This window comes from Dunckerocampus dactyliophorus, chromosome 5, assembly GCF_027744805.1.
Source record: "Dunckerocampus dactyliophorus isolate RoL2022-P2 chromosome 5, RoL_Ddac_1.1, whole genome shotgun sequence".
Lineage (NCBI taxonomy): Eukaryota > Metazoa > Chordata > Actinopteri > Syngnathiformes > Syngnathidae > Dunckerocampus > Dunckerocampus dactyliophorus.
Genome location: NC_072823.1, coordinates 25,089,542 through 25,102,128, shown reverse-complemented (window position 1 = coordinate 25,102,128; position 12,587 = coordinate 25,089,542). Strand labels below are relative to the sequence as shown.

At 40.7% G+C, this 12,587-nt stretch overlaps 1 protein-coding gene across 1 annotated transcript in view; it reads right to left on the bottom strand.

The window, feature by feature from the left end:
• Window positions 1-11,971, bottom strand: part of map1ab (microtubule-associated protein 1Ab) — a 62,416-nt gene extending 50,445 nt beyond the window's left edge. The window contains exons 1-2 of the mRNA XM_054775669.1: window positions 11,681-11,971; window positions 5,034-5,135 (exon numbers count right to left, since the gene is read on the bottom strand). Of these exons, the coding sequence (XP_054631644.1) occupies window positions 5,034-5,135; window positions 11,681-11,945 (367 nt within the window). The 5' untranslated portion in view covers window positions 11,946-11,971. The remainder of the gene's footprint in view (window positions 1-5,033; window positions 5,136-11,680) is intronic.
• Window positions 11,972-12,587: the final 616 nt, after the last annotated feature.

Sequence of the window (12,587 nt, the reverse complement as noted above, 5' to 3'; positions counted from 1 at the left end):
AGTGCCTCGTTTTGCGCATTTCTTCTGTCACGAAATCTTTCTTACTTTTGCTTAATATTTGAATCAAACTTGTAATGGCACAAAAACAAATGAACAAAACACTGCAAACAAATCCACACTAGAATAAACATGGGCAAACTCGTCCAGTATAACCAAAAATACAAATGTTGTTCGTGCATGTTGGCATTAATAAACATTGTGGTTTCATTTGCTCACCCTGATCTCTAACAGGTTTATGTCTCTCACCTTCACTCTCCTCTCCCCACCATTCTGCACCGAAGGCAAGTCTTGGGATCAATATCAGTGATTTGCATAATTCATCAAGTGTCTCAATAATACATGACACAATCAGCCCCTTTGTAGGGAGGCCCCTACAGATTGGGGCAGGATAAATATACGGTCAATTTGCTCCTGAGAGACGGAACTTTTCCTTCCCATGCTGTGATTTTAAGGCGCACATGGCCCTGGCGGAGGTCTGCATTCCACTGAGTACCGAGTTAAAGAATAATCTCTGGAAAAAGTGCTGGGCTCAAAGTTATTTTCATATGATATTGTAACAACTAGAGTATTGTGTATGGTTCTGAGCTGTGATTCGGGGGTTAGGCTATTGGGAGCAGTGGTATTTGCCTGCTAGTTAGAGCCAGTCCACATTGAATGGCACTAGTGTGGCGTGTGTGTCTTGTTGTAAGGTACTGCTGTTTTGTTGACACCAATAAAAGGCTGCTGTGTGCACAGTCATCCTGCCTCATCCGCATTCCGCTGACATTGCAATATTTGATACTCTTATCTAACAGAGCTGCTGCGCTAATTTCACTGTATGTCTTGACTACAATGACAACACATGCACAAATCCTTCTTCCGGTGGCTAACAACAATTCCCAGAAGACAGGAAGGTGTTCTAGGTGCAAAACACTCACTTTTCACTTCCTGTTGATGGAGTAGTCATGTGTTCTGCTATTTTTGTCCATAGAGGTTAATTGTCGCCATGTAAAAATACATCAATAAGCCTACTAATACTACTACTGCACACAAATAATGGTAACTTTGCAAGTAAACAACCACTCAGCCAGCAGTTGTACTGTTAACTCACTGCCCCGGGCCATTTGGGTGTTTTATTCGAACGTTTTACTCGAGACAAGGCAAAGTGCAAAGAGGTGGAATTAAAAGAAGCTGTCTCAGCGTAAAAGGCACGCATACACACGAAGGTGCTCCCAGGGCCATCAAACTGGACAGCTTCTCTTGAGGCATCATGTAGTGGTTGACACTGCTCATGTGTACACTGCCGTGTCCGTGTGCATGAACGCTCAGTCGTCACCCAAGTGTGTTGTTGTGTAGTAAGAAACATGGAAGAGTGATTGCAGTGCATCTGTTCAGAAGGTTGAAGTGAACCTCTGCAACCTTGGCGAGATTTAATGCCTTACTAAATCCCCAGGGAGTGGTGAAGCCTTACCAACAGCATCTCAGAGGGCAGTGACACACACACACACACACGCACGCACGCACACACGCACCTCTTCCATTTTGTCTTGCGACAAGGTGACACAAAAGACCTGCTGTGTTACACACCAATGGAGGTCAGGACAAAGTGTTACACAGCATAATTAAAATGATGAGTCTTGCTTTACTGCTGCATGAGACACGTATTATCACAATGACACACCTAACACTCGTGTACATTACCTAACCAATATTTACCTAACGCATCTACAGGTGGTCCTCCTTTTACATTTTGTGTAAATAAATATACTCCCATATATTACAGGCATATAGAATACAGTATAGTACTTACAAGATATGTAGTTACACATCATCATGTCATAAGGCCCTGTCACACCTTGACGATTTAACCAGCGCAGGCCCGACGTGATAATTTTGATGGCATACGTTGAACTGTTGATGTTTTTTTCAATTTTGGGCGTATACATAGCGTATTCATAACGAGTTCGACGTATACATGACGTATTAGTAATTTATATAGAACGTTTCTAGAACTTATAGAAACTTAGACAACTTATACCAACGAATGCGTAGCGTGTTGCCGGCGTTCACAACTTATGCCCAACACCAGTCTAACTTATGCAAACCTCATGGCAGCGTATGGCCGACGATCACGTGCCGTAGCCTATAAAAAGGCTGCCACTTGATGACTCAAATCATAACCTAACTAGACATCGCAGTGTCAACATCACCATCATGCTGAAGAAAATTTCGAAGACCGCTGCCAAGAAGTATGAGGGCAGTGACGGAGGCCGATGGCAAGGACGTGGACGTAAGAAGGATCCATCACCAACCACAGCCTCCCCCTCCCACTCTCACTCTGATGGAGATGACGCAGGTTCTAAGGCCTCTCAGGCATCGTCAATGGTATCGGAAGCTGCTTCCCCAGTGGTCTCCATCTCCTCTCAGCCAACCCTTGCCAAGAAGAGAGCCAAGAAGACACAGTTTTGTCTCAATGTATCTTGACGTATTACGACTTATGTGTAACTTACAAATAACGTGTGTGAACGGGCGTCAACGATCGCATGACTTATTGCCCGCGTATGCGGGAGGTATGAATCATACGTTGACATACGTCGAAAAGTTTTGTGCATGCGACTTGGACGTACTACGACATATGCCGGCGTGCTTCAGCGTGCTCTTAACTTATACAAAACTTACCCATAACTTATTCGACGTACGCCAGCGTATTGGCCAAATTTTTCATACGTTGGCGTACGCTGGCTAAATCGTCAAGGTGTGACAGGGCCTTTATCAAAGCGAAACGAATCAGTGTCTTCTGATCAAATCTTGAAAGATGAGAACCGATTTGCAGTTCCGAGTCGTTCGTTTGTGAGCTGCTCTTACTTGCGCATCTCAATAAATAAGAAAAGTGTGCAAATTGTGTTTGATTTCAGAAGTTCAATTAAAACGAAGAGACCAATTAAAGGCTCAGGAAGTTTTTGGTTTCATTTTTTGATTTTCGCTTGAACTGGTAGTTTACAAAATTGAACTTTTTGACAATTTTTAAAATATTTATAAGATATTGAAATTGTTTTTTTAATTAGCTGTAAACTAATCATCCAAATTATTAACAAATCCATTCTTGAAGTATTTCACTCTGTGTGTAGTGATGACCATTTTGGGTCGCTGCTTGTCATCAAGGGGTCATAGTGGATCCCGCAGCCAAACCAGTTGAGAACCACTGTTCTAAGTTACCATTAAAAAACAAATCATTTACAATTTAAAGCAGTGAAACACTTGCTGCAAAACGTTTGGCACACCCCTGCTGCAGGTGGAAAGACAACATGTCCCAATACTTTTGCATTACAGTTTTGTTGAAAAGGTGGGGAAAAGGGAGATGAACTCATGACGACCTGAGTCCACTTGCTTAATCAGAGCGGATAAAATCAGATTCATCTCCATGAAGCATCAACCCAGCGCCGTTCTACAGTTCAACCTTGCAAAAACTATTCAGTCTCAAAGGTCACAAGCAAAGTCTCAAAGCTGGGAGGAATGGTGTTAATGCAGCATTAGGAAAAGTAAAGATAAGCGACATTAGGTAAGCGTAAAACCATCCATTGTTCACATTTTAGCAGTAAAAATGTTCCCTTAAGCCTGCAATGACGTAAAAAAATATATATCAGCAATGAGGAGCAGAAGCACTTTTCCTCTTTATATCCTGATAAGCATATATTCCAGGAAGGGGAGACGTAATTTAATGCCGCCTGTTCATATAAAGGCTTCTTAGTTGCATATGGATTCTTTTAAAGACAAACTTTTAGGTAGATTGACTCCTTGGTGAACTTTTCCCACAAGTTGACAAGTTAATTAGCATTAGAAAAAAACGACATTTAGAGACATTCATTTTCTCTTATAGATACCATGACTAATGCCATGACTATTGTGCTAACCTAAATTTAATTTTAATTACTGTAGATTGTTTTCTTCTTTAAAATTAGTTAAATTACATATATAGGTCAAATATTTGGCAGCTTTTCAGTGAGTATGTATATAAATAAATATTTTCTGTGAGTATAAACCAAACAATAGATAAATAAATTATGAATACAGGTGGCCCACGGTGGCCCACAGTCAGAACATCGTGGGCTCGTATTTCTGTTGGAGCATCTCTGTGTGGAGTTTGCATGTTCTTCCCATGCGTGCGTGGGTTTTCACCAGGTACTTCCTCCCACATTCCAAAAACATGCATGTTAGGTTAATTGCAGACTCTAAATTGTCCACAGGTATGAATGTGAGTGTGAATGCTTGTTTGTCTATATGTGCCCTGCAATTGGCTGCCGACCAGTCCAGGGTGTAACTCGGATGTCGCCCAAAAAGACTGCTAGGATAGGCTCCAGCATACCCCAGACCCTAGCGAGGACAAGCGGTACAAAAAATGGATGGAATTTAAACATTTTAATTGAAGAAAATATAAAAGATACAAATAAAGAGGTTATCAGTATTGCCGGGTTATCGGTCACTGTTTATTTCATAGACTCCTAAATCATTATGACTAATGCAGTGAGAGTTGAGAATTGTTGGGGAGGCATCAGTGAAGTGTTTTCCTTCGAGAACAACTTCAATCAATAAGGCCTTTGAACGAGATTAAAGGTAAACTGATGAACCCTCCTCCTCTTCCACCTGGTGGAGAGCACGGACTTTCCCACAATGGAAATGTTTGAAATGTTTATGCAATGCGATCCTCTTTCTGGTCTATTTCTGCCCAGCCGCCATTGAAGTGTTATTGATGATCTCTGTGTATGTTAGTAATCAATAGTTGCTCTCATTAGCTCTTAAAGGGAAAAGTCTTCAATGGTTTCTTTGATCAGACTGCAGATTTACAGACAAACTGCCACAGTGTGAAAGTGGCACACATAAGATTAGTTTAAACTGTCAATTGCATCGACTTGAATCAAATAATTATGTCAAATCAAATATTTATTCAGTGACAATATCATTATTGAAAAATATCAAACAATAGAGTAACATGTGACGCATGTCTGCTCATGGCACAAAGATCCACCAGTAAACAAAGAGCACCACTCTGCACTGACCTTTGATGTCCGAGGAGAAATGGGCGGAGTGGCGCGTTATAAACAACTGCAGTTGCTGCTCAAGGTCGCAGCAGTTGAGGTCCACGTCCCAAGATCGGATTCCTAGAAGGGAAGAAGGAAGGAGAATATTTGATTCCCGCTGTGTCATCACATTAGTACAAGGGTAGGCAAATTATTTGACTCGCGGGCCACATTGGGTTCAATGAACTGGCTGCGGGGCTGCCTATCGCTACAATTTCAATGTTAAAGAAAAACTGCATTTTTTTTTTTAATTTTCGGCGGTGTATTATCACTCTTGATATCACTGCTGGTATTATTTTGTCATCTCCATTATGGTCTCTATGGCCGTCATAGACATTTGCTGATGTAGTCCTGTTTGTTTCTGTTGTTTTGTTGTTGTTGTTGCAATGTTCTTGTCTCTCCTGTATTGCCCCGCTCTTGTCCACGCCCTCCCCCCTCTGTTTTCTTTTCTCTTCTTGTCTATCCCCTCCTGCTCCGGTCTGGTCACTCCCAATTTGCTTAACAATAAACATCAAATAAAGTCAAATAAAATCAATATAACGGGTAAGAGTATCTTACACGTTTCCCTGGCAGAGCAAATCTGTTTAGCATATAAGACAATTTAGGTCAACAATACTATCTGCCCCAATGGCTGGACAGGACAAAAAAAAGGACACATTCGACAGGCTGGGTTAAAAAGCTTAATGGGCCGTATATGGCCCATGGGCTGTGGTTTGCCCATGTCTGGGTTAGTACAAAGTCTTCTCTTGTCTTCTGCACGTTTTCATTCCTTCAGTGAGAGCAGGAATTGAGATTATGTTTGAAGCCTTGTCTTTCTGTGAGCTTTTGTTTTGTAAAACTTCCTCTCAGAGTTGAGCACAGCCTGTTCCCACAAATGCTGAGTCACTGCTAGCCCCATCTCTATGTTAAAACAATCACATGACCAGGAGAGAAAGTAACATGAGTGGAAAACAGTAGATTCCCGCCTATTTGTGGATATTTTCTCTGCTTTCATTTTTAATTTTTTTTAATGGTAACTTAAACAGAAAGTGGTTTGATAATGCTGTGTGCAGGGAAGAGTGCTCCAGCTAAGAATCCAGCAGAGGTCGCTGTCTCACAAGTCAATTCACTCAGCATTTCCAGCAGAAAGACTCTTTGACAAGACGCAATGTTGTGTAACTGCACGTTTTGGATACTGTATGCCTGTAATTGTTTGTGTGAAACTGAATTTACAATGTCTCTAATAACTGTGAGATGCATATTATAGGGTTAGAGTATCAAAAACAGGCATTTTTATGGGTGCGTCCATTATTCGCAGTACACCTGCACAATCTAATGAAATATTATTTATTACTACTTAATCAGTATGATGTTTTTATTTGAAGATTACTTAAATTAATTTGATTAATAGCTTCACATTTACAATATCAATGTTGTCTACAATCTTATTTTGCACCGTTAGATAGAATGGATCATGTACTGAATGAATGTATTGGGCTGAAAAGCACAAGTGAGGACGTTAAACTCTTCCTTTACTTGTGATTGAGTGACTTGACTAATAAACCAGCTTGGGGTGCAAACAGCGCTGCAGTGATGACGACTACGCTGCACTTAAGACGTAATGAGAGTCGGGACAGGTCCACCCACGCAGATCACAGACTCAAAGCTCTAATGAGCCGAGCGACTGCGGTACCAACAAGCGGCAGAGCCTTTGGGTCACTGGCAGCCGGAAGCTGAGCAGGTGAAAGGTGATGGATGCAGTTGCTATGGCGCTACGCTGACGTGCAAAAGCATGACTGATCTGTTCTGTGTCTCACAGCTCTTCTTAACAATGCAGTTTGAAGTGTTGGGTTATTATGTGTATACACACTCTACAGAAACACACACATGGAAACCACTAGGAAAATTCCTCATTTGGACACCATCATAAACATGCACCTCCTGCCTATATACTGTATATATGAATAGCGAATATTCTGTACAGTGTACACAGTGCATCTGGTAAGTATTCACAGTGTTTCAATGTTCCCACATTTTGTATTGTTACAGCCTTATTCCAAAATGGAATAAATTCATTTTACTCCTCAAAATTCTACACAAAATTCCCCATAATGACATGATTTTTTTAACGTTGCAAAATGTATTAAAAAAAAACAATCACATGTACATCAGTATGTGCCAGACTGTGTGCCATGAAGTTAGAAAAGTTGCATTGTTTTTAATTAATTATTAATTTGAATTATAAAGAAAATTTGGATTTGGTAATAAATTTAGATGGTGTTGTAATAGATAAAGTGCCAGAAAATAAATTTTTAGGAGTAACTCTTGATAGCAAACTAAGCTGGAAACACATCAGACACATACAAAGTAAAGTTTCCAAAAGTGTATCAATCACCAATAAAGCTAAATATTTCCTAGAATACAATGGACTGTATTTATTGTATTGCTCATTAGTTTTTCCCTATTTGACTGACTGTATAGAAGCTTGGGGCAATACTTACAAAAGTTCACTACATCCCCTCTTTGTACTCCAAAAGCGTGTAATAACAACTATACATAGGGTTGTTTTTTGTGATTATACCAATACCTTATTTTTGCAATCTAAATTGTTAAAGTTCCTTGATTTAGTTGAATTTTTTACTGCACTGCTTTTATATAAAGCCAGTAAAAATATCCTTCCTACTAATATTCAAAAGCTCTTTACACAAAGAGAAGGGGGTTATAAACTGAGTGGGTGTGGTAACTTTAAAATTCAAGCACCACTAGGAAACGTTTGTGTGTGTCTGTATGTGGCGTTAAACTTTGGGACAGATTGGGGCTCAAGCAGCTCAAGCAATGTCCAAATATTCATCTATTTAAATCAGTGGTTCTCAATTATTTTCTTTCATGCCCCCCCGGGGGGACAAAAATGCTTTCGCGTACCCCGGCCCGATTTGAAATACTATTGAGAAACTGATAATATAATAATATTAATAATATAATAATATTAATAATATAATAATATATTTATTTATCTGTACTGTACAGACTGAACTCGAAACTGAAACCAGCAAAGTGCAACCAAATGGAGAGCAGTGACGGATAAGCATATCCCTGTGTAAGAGTTAAATTGCATGCTGTGTACAGCAAATTCATACATGTTGGCAGGTCTGCACTAATACTGAAAGTCGTCTCTGCCTCTCACAGTTCACCGTGAGGCCCCGTCCATACGAATACGAATATTTTATAACCGCATATTTGTCTATGCGTTTTGGGCTCTCATCCACACGCATACGGTGGTTTTTGTCCTTAAAAAATGAGCTTTTGGAGAACTCCGGCCAGGGTGAAGATTTTTTAAAACTCGGGCTTCAGCATATTCGTGTGGATGGAAAGACGGACATTTTTTGTTGTTGCTGACAGATGACAATTATGTGCTGTTATTTCCACATTAGATAAGCATAATTTAAACGTGTGCAATGACACACATAACATTGCTGCTTTCAAGCATGCTGACATGACTTTTTGTGATTTTGTGAAGAGTAAACATGCGCCTACTTTCACTTTACATTGACGAACAAAGGCGCCATTGTGGGCTTCGAGGGCGCTACACTGCTGCTGTTTTGCTCGTTAAACGGCTAAGACACCCCCGCCACCGATGGCAGTTTGTGACAAGATCCGATCGGACCTGTAGCTGGTGGGACAACTTTCACAAGCATGTGGTTATTTTGGAAGAATGGCGTGGGAATGTTAGCATGGCAAGAAGCTTGTGATTGCTTCTACTGTACATCGCCATGTTCGTTATGATTCATGTACAGAAATGACATAGGTGCCTCTGATTGGTTAAAATTGCATTAACAGCCTATGGCTGCAGCACCCACTTACTTTGGCATGCGCATGACAGCCACAAATGCCCCCAAAATAAAATAATATTCTGCAGAGTACAAGCTGCAAGTAGTGAAATATGCAGCCGAAAACGGTAATCAAACAGCAGAAAGAAAGTTTGGAGTGAATGAGAAACTTGTGAGGGACTGCCGAAAAGAATTTCAAGAATTAGTCATAATACATGATTCATACGTTCATATCCAGTATGATGATGGTATAATAATGAGTACGGACATATGAGTATTTCTAAAATATATAGTGTATAACGGAACAATAAGAATACATATCGTATATGTGTGTGCATGCATATTATATTGTTTATGTATTACCGTATAATGTATAACCTGATGCATATGTATTAATATAAGTAGTTTCAGTGTTGAGTAGGGGGTGGGTGTAAATAAACTTATCTTCTACCCACTCCTTTTCAAGACAAATTATTTTCTTTATATAGTTCATATGTGTAGTTTCATTATGTTCGGTGTATTTGCCATATATGAATAAATATACATTTATATATTTTTTTTCTGTTTATTCTACCCAGTTTGGGAGTGGTGTGTACAGCATTGTACAATGTGTGTTTATTTTCCATCCAACCATTTTCCATGCCGCTTATTCTTCTAGGGTCGTCGGGGTATGCTTGAGCTGATGCCGGCTGACTTCAGGCGAGAGGCGGGGTACACCCTGGACTCGCAGGGCACATACAGTATAGACAAACAACCATTCACACTCACATTCATACCTATGGACAATTCAGAGTCGCCAATGAACCTAACATGCATGTTTTTGGAATGTGGGAGGAAACGGGAGTGTGTGTTTATTTTATGGCTCAAAATAAACAATCAATCAATCAAAGCTGAAACTTGAGCTCACGTGCATCCTTTTCCACTGACTATTATTGAGATGTTTCAACAGCTTCACTGGAGTCCACCTGCTGTAAATTTCGTGGATTGGACATGATTTGGAAATGCACACGTCTATATAAGGGCCCACAGTTGAGAATGCATGCCAGAGCACAAAGCAAGGCATGAATTGTCTGTGGACCTCTGGGAGAGGATCGTCTAGAGGCGCAAATCTGGCAAAGGGTACAGAAAGATTTCTGCTGCTTTTGAAGGTCCCAATGATCACAGTGGCTGTCATCATCCGTAAATGGAAGAAGTTTGCATGTTCACGCTGACAGAGGTTTAGCCTTTCTCTGTCAAGCATCTCTGCAGCAACCCACCAATCAGGACTACATGGTAAAGTGGTCAGAGGGCAGCCACTCCTTAGTAAAGGGCTCACCAAAAGGCAACTGTAGGACTTCTCATGGTGTGACAAATAAAATTCTCTGGTCTGACGAGACACAGATAGACGTCTTTGGCGTGAATGCCAAAGCATCATGTTTGAAAGGAACCAGGCACTGCTCATCACCTGGCCAATAGCATCCCTAGTGAAGCATGCAGGCGGCAGCATCATGTTTTTCAGCAGCAGGAACTGGAAGACTCATCAGTATAGAAGGAAAGATGAATGCAGCAACGTACAGAGACATCAGACTGGGGCAACATTTCATCTTTCAGCAGGACAGCGATCCGATAAGCTGTGGGAGTGGGCTGCATGTGAGGACAACTGTCACCACTGTGTGGTGCCACTGCTTCGCCTGCAATGTTTTTTAGGGCAAATCTCAATTTTATATGACTTATTTATTAACTTATTTATTTAACTGTTTTCAACAACGACCAGAACATGAACCGAGAACATTGCAAAACTGTTAATTTTATGGCAAAGTTACTGAGAGCATTTGTCATGAAATAGAGGTGTCATGTTTGAATAGAACACTTATAAAAATACTAAGAGGTGAAGCAAATATTCTTTGGTGAACTACTCAACATCAGCTGGTGTGCTACCTGTTGGAGACCCCTGTGATAGCGTCACTGTCTAAAGCTGTACACACCTACATGTTTCTGTTGCACAATTTTCAAAACACAACTCGTGTGTTGAAGACAAGCCATAAGTATTATAATAATAACAAGAGAGCAAGATTGTTAAGTGACACTTTAAAAAGTAAGTTGTGATGATGAGTTAAAGCTAAAATTAATTTAAACTGCAAAGGTTATAGTGTGTTTTAGATGAATCTTGAAATTTCACCTGAAAGCCGATTATACCTAACCTATCATGAACAGTGTATTTCATTATTTTCTTGTTGTCAGAAAAGTATTGTTGTACTGCAATCCCCTAATGTTGCACTATTAAGAATTCCACCAAAATCTTTGGGAAAAATGCAGTGTATACATAAATATGACTTTCACGAGATGTGAGCGTACCTCAGTAGAGGTCAGTTCAAAGAATGACTTCGTATTTTTAATGAGGGAAAAACTCTCGGGTAAGTGAACATTGCAGGCTGTCCAGCATTCCGGAAGGAGCTGTATTGAGCGTTCAAGGTTTCAGAAGATCTTAAATATGTTACTAAATCATTATAACTAAATATTAGAAACACTTCCACGGGATGCTGCAGTGCAGCTGTACATCTTTGACAACCACTTTAATAATACGGTGTTAAAGTAAGCATTACTATCTTAGTGAATATGTGATCCAGCTCTTGCATTGGATACTATGATATTGTGCAGGTGTCCCTAATGAAACGTACATTTTACACACACATTTTGACTTTATTGGTCATATTAGCACAACTTAATTATACTGCTTACATACTGCGTGGGTCCAATGGTGCAATGCTGCACTGGTAGTGATGACGTGATGACAATTCCCGAACACTCCACTTTCAACACCGAACAACGGACTGCACTCACCGGACTCGATGTGAGCTCTGGCGGCGTCCAGTTGGTACTCGGTACCGATCTCGCCGATCACGACCAGCATGTAATAGCCGGCCCGGTTGAACGGCACCCCGCGTCGTCGCCGTCTCCCTCCGCCGCCGTCACCTCGGTACCGTAGCCGCTCCTCGAACCCGTGAAGTGGCGGGAAGCACGAGCCCTCGTCCTCCTCCACCACCGGGAGCGCACCTCGCACCGGCATCTCCATGGCAACACGTCCCGGGGACGACTCCATCGCCATGACAACAAGCGCACCGTGTGAAGGCGGGTGATGGCGGACAGGGCGGAGGCTGGGGAGGGGGCGGGTCGAGTCAAATATCAATAGTCCTGATACCAAGGGTAGTCTCCGTATCGAGTCGATACTGTCGCGATGAGACTGATATTTTTCAGCTCTATTTTACGTTTATTTTTTCCAAATGTTGGTGCGTTTTCTGTTGTGTTGTTCATATTATTACATTGTTTAAAAACTCACGGAATATTGTACTTCGATGCACAAGTGCTTGGGGGCAAAAAGCCCAAAGGATTGGAACGAGAGCCAATAGTAGTCTATTGTTTTCTTTACTATATGTTGCTCAATTGTATGTAATAAACGGGAATCATTGTATTATTTTGTTAATATTGTCTAAATGGTTGTACTTCCATATTGTTCATTTTGTTCTGTTGATACATTTTTTGGTGCCTGAAATATTTGTTCTGTTTTATGCTGAAAATCGTTATAAAAAAAAATAAAGGATAATATCGCAAAATCATTCAACAATCTTTCATGTTAAAAATGGTATCAGTATCTGTATCAGCAATACCGGATTTACTTGGCTCGATACCAATAACTCCAGTTTCGCCCACCCCACGTGGAGGCAGTGGTATGGGTTGGGGGAGTGGTGGT